The 8067-nt window shown below is 52.6% G+C and overlaps 1 protein-coding gene across 1 annotated transcript; it reads right to left on the reverse strand.

Annotated features, from left to right (window-relative positions):
* Positions 1 to 256: 256 nt before the first annotated feature.
* LOC119780528 (UPF0329 protein ECU05_1680/ECU11_0050-like) lies at positions 257 to 7553 on the reverse strand. The gene is made up of 2 exons (XM_038280603.1): positions 6812 to 7553; positions 257 to 1087 (listed from the first exon to the last, which is right to left on the reverse strand). The coding sequence occupies exons 1-2, from the start codon at positions 7343 to 7345 to the stop codon at positions 1013 to 1015; spliced, it is 609 nt and encodes a 202-aa protein (XP_038136531.1). The 5' UTR covers positions 7346 to 7553; the 3' UTR covers positions 257 to 1012.
* Between the last annotated feature and the right edge of the window lie 514 nt (positions 7554 to 8067).

The following is an 8067-nucleotide window of genomic DNA, read 5'->3' on the forward strand; positions in this document are numbered from 1 at the left end:
AGACCCTCTGAATGCGCCCTCAGCCCTCCTTAGCGCTCCATGAGGGGTCAGTCTGAGCTACTCAGCAGATCCTGTTGCTGGTGCTTCTAGAACCCGCTGGTGTTCTGCAGCGGCGGCGTCATCATGGTACGGGAGGTCCAGTTCTAGCTGACCTAGATCCAGGAAGCTTTAGTTTTTCCCTCCTTATGAAGTGAACCTTCTAAAAGCTGCTTTTCATTCTGAACAGGTTGTTTAAATCAGGACCTAAAAACACAAGCAGGGGTGTGAATACTTTTTATTGATGAGGCCGAAGCTTCAGCTTCCAGCTAAATAGATGAACTGAAGCAGGAAGGATGGAAGCGCTTTGTCCCATTTTCCACAAACGCAGCAGCACACAGGAAGCCATTTATTCAACATGTTTGGATTATATGAACAGGAGCTGCCATGGCAACAGGAGCGCTGCCATGGCAACAGAACAGCTGGTAGAACCAGACCCCACTCCCCCCCCTTTTCTGGGTTGTTCTACAGAACTCTGCTGTTTGGACCCAGGATTGTTCTTTCATCAGAACCTGGGTGTTAACTGTAACCGGGTCAGAACCGGTCCAGAAAGAACCAGGTGGTCCGGCTCATTCAGGAACAAAGGAGTTCTCCTCAGGGTCCAGATGTGGTTCAGATGAACCGGGCCAGAACCAACAGAACCAGATTCCAGGGCTGCGTAAACGGGTCAATGCTGCAGAACGCACAAAGTTCTGGAGTCCTGATCCGTTCGTCTAGGCAGCAGAAAGCATTGTGGGAAATGGAGTCCGGTATCGCTGAAGAAGCTCCGCCCACAGAGAAGAACTCAGCCTCCAAACCGGGTCGGTTCTGTTCGGCTTGGCTCCTGAAAACGGACTGGAGGCTCTTCCTTCATCAGCAGGAGTCCGGACCGGTCCAGAACCGGCTCTCTGGGTTCGTTGCTATGGCAACCCTGAAGCATCATTAGTCCGAAGGAACCAAACAGTTTGGGTCTCAGGTTCTACAGACCGGACCGGTTCTACTGGTCCTCCTCCCCCGCCCCGCGGCTTCCTCTGGTTCCGTCCTCTTTGGACCCTTCATCTTCATCAGAACCCTAAAAACAGAGACATCATCATCATCAGTGACCCGCTCATGGTTCTGATCTGCTCTGACCCGGTACCGACCCACAGCCTGACCTCTGACCCGGTACCGACCCACAGCCTGACCTCTGACCCGGTACCGACCCACAGCATGACCTCTGACCCGGTACCGACCCACAGCATGACCTCTGACCCGGTACCGACCCACAGCAGCAGCTCAGTTCTATTGGATTCATTGGTTCTACCGGGCGCCATCGGGTTCTACCGGGTTCTATCTGGTTCTACCGGGTCCTATCTGGTTCTACCGGGTCCTATCTGGTTCTACCGGGTTCTATCTGGTTCTACCGGTTCCTATCTGGTTCTACCGGGTCCTATCTGGTTCTTGCGGGTTCTATCTGGTTCTACCGGTTCCTATCTGGTTCTACTGGGTTCTACCGGGTCCTATCTGGTTCTACCGGGTCCTATCTGGTTCTACCGGTTCCTATCTGGTTCTACTGGGTTCTACCGGGTCCTATCTGGTTCTACCGGGTCCTATCTGGTTCTACCGGATTCTATCTGGTTCTACGGGGTCCTATCTGGTTCTACCGGGCCCCATCGGGTTCTACCGGGTCCTATCTGGTTCTACTGGGTCCTATCTGGTTCTACCGGGCCCCATCGGGTTCTACCGGGTCCTATCTGGTTCTACTGGGTCCTATCTGGTTCTACTGGGTTCTACCGGGCCCTATCTGGTTCTACCGGGTCCTATCTGGTTCTACCGGTTCCTATCTGGTTCTACCGGTTCCTTTCTGGTTCTACTGGGTTCTACCGGGTCCTATCTGGTTCTACCGGGCCCTATCTGGTTCTACCGGGCCCCATCGGGTTCTACCGGATCCTATCTGGTTCTACTGGGCCCTATCTGGTTCTACCGGGTCCTATCTGGTTCTACCGGTTCCTATCTGGTTCTACCGGTTCCTATCTGGTTCTACTGGGTTCTACCGGGTCCTATCTGGTTCTACCGGGTCCTATCTGGTTCTACCGGTTCCTATCTGGTTCTACTGGGTTCTACCGGGTCCTATCTGGTTCTACCGGGTTGTATCTGGATCTACCGGGTCCCTATCTGGTTCTACCGGGTTGTATCTGGTTCTACCGGGTTCTATCTGGTTCTACCGGGTCCTATCTGGTTCTACCGGATTCTATTTGGTTCTACCGGGTCCTATCTGGTTCTACCGGGTCCTATCTGGTTCGACTGGGTTGTATCTGGTTCTACCGGGTCCCTATCTGGTTCTACCGGGTTGTATCTGGTTCTACCGGGTTCTATCTGGTTCTACCGGGTCCTATCTGGTTCTACCGGGCCCCATCGGGTTCTACCGCGTCCTATCTGGTTCTACTGGGTCCTATCTGGTTCTACTGGGTCCTATCTGGTTCTACCGGGCCCCATCGGGTTCTACCGGGTCCTATCAGGTTCTACCGGGTCCTATCTGGTTCTACTGGGTCCTATCAGGTTCTACCAGGTTCTATCCTGTTCTACTGGGTTCTATTTGGTTCTACCGGGTCCTATCAGGTTCTACTGGGTTCTACCGGGTCCTATCAGGTTCTACCGGGTTCTATCTGGTTCTACTGGGTTCTATCTGGCTCTACCGGGTTCTATCAGGTTCTACTGGGTAGTATCTGGTTCTACTTGGTTCTATCTGGTTCTACTGGGTTCTATCTGGTTCTACTGGGTTCTATCTGGTTCTACCGGGTTCTATCTGGTTCTACCGGGTCCTATCAGGTTCTACCGGGTCCCTATCTGGTTCTACCGGGTCCCTATCTGGTTCTACCGGGTTCTATCTGGTTCTACCGGGTTCTATCTGGTTCTACCGGGTCCTATCTGGTTCTACTGGATTCTATCTGGTTCTACCGGGTCCTATCTGGTTCTACCGGATTCTATCTGGTTCTACCGGGTCCTATCTGGTTCTACCGGGTTCTATCTGGTTCTACCGGTTCCTATCTGGTTCTACTGGGTTCTACCGGGTCCTATCTGGTTCTACCGGGTCCTATCTGGTTCTACCGGTTCCTATCTGGTTCTACTGGGTTCTACCGGGTCCTATCTGGTTCTACCGGGTTCTATCTGGTTCTACCGGGTCCTATCTGGTTCTACCGGATTCTATCTGGTTCTACGGGGTCCTATCTGGTTCTACCGGGCCCCATCGGGTTCTACCGGGTCCTATCTGGTTCTACTGGGTCCTATCTGGTTCTACCGGGCCCCATCGGGTTCTACCGGGTCCTATCTGGTTCTACTGGGTCCTATCTGGGTTCTACCGGGCCCTATCTGGTTCTACCGGGTCCTATCTGGTTCTACCGGTTCCTATCTGGTTCTACCGGTTCCTATCTGGTTCTACTGGGTTCTACCGGGTCCTATCTGGTTCTACCGGGCCCTATCTGGTTCTACCGGGCCCCATCGGGTTCTACCGGGTCCTATCTGGTTCTACTGGGCCCTATCTGGTTCTACCGGGTCCTATCTGGTTCTACCGGTTCCTATCTGGTTCTACCGGTTCCTATCTGGTTCTACTGGGTTCTACCGGGTCCTATCTGGTTCTACCGGGTCCTATCTGGTTCTACCGGGTCCTATCTGGTTCTACCGGTTCCTATCTGGTTCTACTGGGTTCTACCGGGTCCTATCTGGTTCTACCGGGTTGTATCTGGTTCTACCGGGTCCCTATCTGGTTCTACCGGGTTGTATCTGGTTCTACCGGGTTCTATCTGGTTCTACCGGGTCCTATCTGGTTCTACCGGATTCTATCTGGTTCTACCGGGTCCTATCTGGTTCTACCGGGTCCTATCTGGTTCGACTGGGTTGTATCTGGTTCTACCGGGTCCCTATCTGGTTCTACCGGGTTGTATCTGGTTCTACCGGGTTCTCTCTGGTTCTACCGGGTCCTATCTGGTTCTACCGGGCCCCATCGGGTTCTACCGCGTCCTATCTGGTTCTACTGGGTCCTATCTGGTTCTACTGGGTCCTATCTGGTTCTACCGGGCCCCATCGGGTTCTACCGGGTCCTATCAGGTTCTACCGGGTCCTATCTGGTTCTACTGGGTCCTATCAGGTTCTACCAGGTTCTATCCTGTTCTACTGGGTTCTATTTGGTTCTACCGGGTCCTATCAGGTTCTACTGGGTTCTACCGGGTCCTATCAGGTTCTACTGGGTTCTACCGGGTCCTATCAGGTTCTACCGGGTTCTATCTGGTTCTACTGGGTTCTATCTGGCTCTACCGGGTTCTATCAGGTTCTACTGGGTAGTATCTGGTTCTACTTGGTTCTATCTGGTTCTACTGGGTTCTATCTGGTTCTACTGGGTTCTATCTGGTTCTACCGGGTTCTATCTGGTTCTACCGGGTTCTATCTGGTTCTACCGGGTCCTATCAGGTTCTACCGGGTCCCTATCTGGTTCTACCGGGTTCTATCTGGTTCTACCGGGTTCTATCTGGTTCTACCGGGTCCTATCTGGTTCTACCGGGTCCTATCTGGTTCTACCGGGTCCTATCTGGTTCTACCGGATTCTATCTGGTTCTACCGGGTCCTATCTGGTTCTACCGGGCCCTATCTGGTTCTACCGGGCCCCATCGGGTTCTACCGGGTCCTATCTGGTTCTACCGGGTCCTATCTGGTTCTACCGGGCCCCATCGGGTTCTACCGGGTCCTATCTGGTTCTACTGGGTCCTATCTGGTTCTACTGGGTTCTACCGGGCCCTATCTGGTTCGACTGGGTCCTATCTGGTTCTACCGGGTCCTATCTGGTTCTACCGGGCCCCATCGGGTTCTACTGGGTCCTATCTGGTTCTACTGGGTCCTATCTGGTTCTACCGGGTCCTATCAGGTTCTACCGGGTCCTATCTGGTTCTACTGGGTCCTATCAGGTTCTACCAGGTTCTATCCTGTTCTACTGGGTTCTATTTGGTTCTACCGGGTCCTATCAGGTTCTACTGGGTTCTACCGGGTCCTATCTGGTTCGACTGGGTCCTATCAGGTTCTACCGGGTTCTATCTGGTTCTACTGGGTTCTATCTGGTTCTACTGGGTTCTATCTGGCTCTACCGGGTCCTATCAGGTTCTACTGGGTAGTATCTGGTTCTACTTGGTTCTATCTGGTTCTACCGGGTTCTATCTGTTTCTACTGGGTTCTATCTGGTTCTACCGGGTTCTATCTGGTTCTACCGGGTCCTATCAGGTTCTACCGGGTCCTATCTGGTTCTACTGGGTTCTATCTGATTCTACTGGGTTCTATCTGATTCTACTGGGTTCTATCTGGTTCTACCGGGTCCTATCTGGTTCTACCGGGCCCCATCGGGTTCTACCGGGTCCTATCTGGTTCTACTGGGTTCTACCGGATCCTATCTAGTTCTACCAGGCCCTATCTGGTTCTAGCGGGTTCTATCGGGCTCTACTGGGTTCTATCTGGTTCTACTGGGTTCTATCTGGTTCTACCGGGTCCTTTCTGGTTCTACTGGGTTCTATCTGGTTCTACCGGGTCCTATCAGGTTCTACCGGGTCCTATCTTGTTCTACTGGGTTCTATCTGGTTCTACCGGGTCCTATCTGGTTCTACCGGGTCCTATCTGGTTCTCATAGATTCTGTTGGGTTCTTTCTGGTTCTACCGGGCCCCATCGGGTTCTACCGGGTCCTATCTGGTTCTATCTGATTCTACCGGGTCCTATCTGGTTCTCATAGATTCTGTTGGGTTCTATCTGGTTCTACTGGGCCCCATCGGGTTCTACCGGGTCCTATCTAGTTCTACCAGGCCCTATCTGGTTCTACCGGGTCCTATCTGGTTCTACCGGGTTCTATCGGGTCCTATCAGGTTCTACCGGGTCCTATCTGCTTCTACTGGGTTCTACCGGGTCCTATCTGGTTCTACCGGGTCCTATCTGGTTCTACCGGGTCCTATCTGGTTCTCATAGATTCTGTTGGGTTCTATCTGGTTCTACCGGGCCCCATCGGGTTCTACCGGGTCCTATCTGGTTCTACTGGGTTCTATCTGGTTCTATCTGATTCTACTGGGTTCTATCTGGTTCTACCGGGTCCTATCTGGTTCTCATAGATTCTGTTGGGTTCTATCTGGTTCTACCGGGCCCCATCGGGTTCTACCGGGTCCTATCTGGTTCTACCGGGTTCTATCTGGTTCTACCGGGTCCTATCTGGTTCTACCGGGTCCTATCTGGTTCTACTGGGTTCTACCAGGTCCTATCTAGTTCTACCGGGTTCTATCTGGTTCTACTGGGTCCTATCTAGTTCTACCGGGTCCTATCTGGTTCTACTGGGTTCTACCAGGTCCTATCTAGTTCTACCAGGCCCTATCTGGTTCTACCGGGTTCTATCGGGTCCTATCAGGTTCTACTGGGTCCTATCAGGTTCTACTGGGTCCTATCTGGTTATACTGGGTTCTACCAGGTCCTATCTAGTTCTACCGGGTTCTATCTGGTTCTACTGGGTCCTATCTAGTTCTACCGGGTCCTATCTGGTTCTACTGGGTTCTACCAGGTCCTATCTAGTTCTACCAGGCCCTATCTGGTTCTACCGGGTTCTATCGGGTCCTATCAGGTTCTACTGGGTCCTATCAGGTTCTACTGGGTCCTATCTGGTTATACTGGGTTCTACCGGGTCCTATCTAGTTCTACCAGGCCCTATCAGGTTCTACCGGGTCCTATCAGGTTCTACCGGGTTCTACTGGTTCCTCCCACCCTCTGGTTGGGGATGGGGGGGTCAGTAGGAGGTGGCGGTACCTGAGGGGGCCTGCTCCTCCTCCTTGCGGGGTCCCGGGCCTTCATCCTCTGGGAAAGCTCCAGGAGCTTGTTGTGCCTCTTCCTCTTCTTCTCCTTCTCCTCCTCCTCCTTCTTCTTCTCCTCTGTCTGCTCGGAGTCGGACTCCTCCTGCCGCTGCAGCCTGCTCCTCTTCCTCGGAGGGGCCTTCGTCTTCGGCTGGCTCCTTCCCTCCTGCTCCTCCTTCTCCTTCTTCTCCTCCTCGGGGCTGGAGGAAGAGGAGCTGTCGCCTCCTCCCAGGAAGGAGCGCTTCCTGCGGCTCACCGAGCGGCTGTCGTCGCTGGAGCTCCCCCCCCCGGACTGGCTCCAGTCCCGGTCCTCCTCCGCGGAGCTCCGGAAGTCCGACTGGGAGCCGGAGGAGGAGGAGGAGGAGGAGAAGGAGCCTTCATCGCTGTCGTCCAGGATGGAGGCGGGGAGGCCGATCTGCCGCTTCTTGGAGGCGGCCGCCTTGGTTCTCCTCATGGAGGCGAACATTTTGCGCTTATAGAGGCTCTCCATGTCTGCAGGAGGAGAAACCAGAAGGAGAAACAAGAAGGAGAACGAGACAGCAGCTGGAGGAGGAGGAGGAGGGGGGGCTACAGGCTGCGAATCAAAACAAACAACATGGCGGCCAGATTATCCCCCAGGAGCAAAGATTCCCTCCTTTGTTTCTCCGCTTCTCCTTCTGTCGGAGCTTCAGATGCTTCTTCTTCTCTCATCGGATTATCGCTCCGCAGCAGCAGCAGCAGCGCCCCCTCAGGACAAACCGGAGAACTACCAGAACCAGTCTGGAATCAGGGGACGTTTCCATGGTTACAACCTTCTTCTTCTTCTTCTTTACAAACGCTCTTTTTAAAGGAGGAGTTTCCCAAAACAGGAGAAATAAACTAAAATCCCGATTTTTAATCAGTGAATCAAAGATGGCCGTTTATCAGAGTCCGAGCTCAGCTTGATGCGGTGGATCTGTTAAAACCAGAATTAGTCTGAAGTTTAACTTCCACAGAGACACAACATGGAGGATTTTATTCAGCTGTGGGGTTTTACCAACATTTTAGGTTAAAGAACTAGCTCCTAATTTAATGATTTTAATTGACAATTGTTTATATGTTTGAATTGTGTAAATAAAGTGTTAAAAGTCAAGTCTTCTTGTGTTTTAATTAAATGCATTATTGCCACCAACAAGGAAACAAGACTCACCACCAGGAAAATAAAAAAGTAAATAATCATTTAGCTAACAGTTT

This window comes from Cyprinodon tularosa, unplaced genomic scaffold (genome assembly GCF_016077235.1).
Source record: "Cyprinodon tularosa strain WSP-4 unplaced genomic scaffold, ASM1607723v1 ctg1612, whole genome shotgun sequence".
NCBI classification, from domain to species: domain Eukaryota; kingdom Metazoa; phylum Chordata; class Actinopteri; order Cyprinodontiformes; family Cyprinodontidae; genus Cyprinodon; species Cyprinodon tularosa.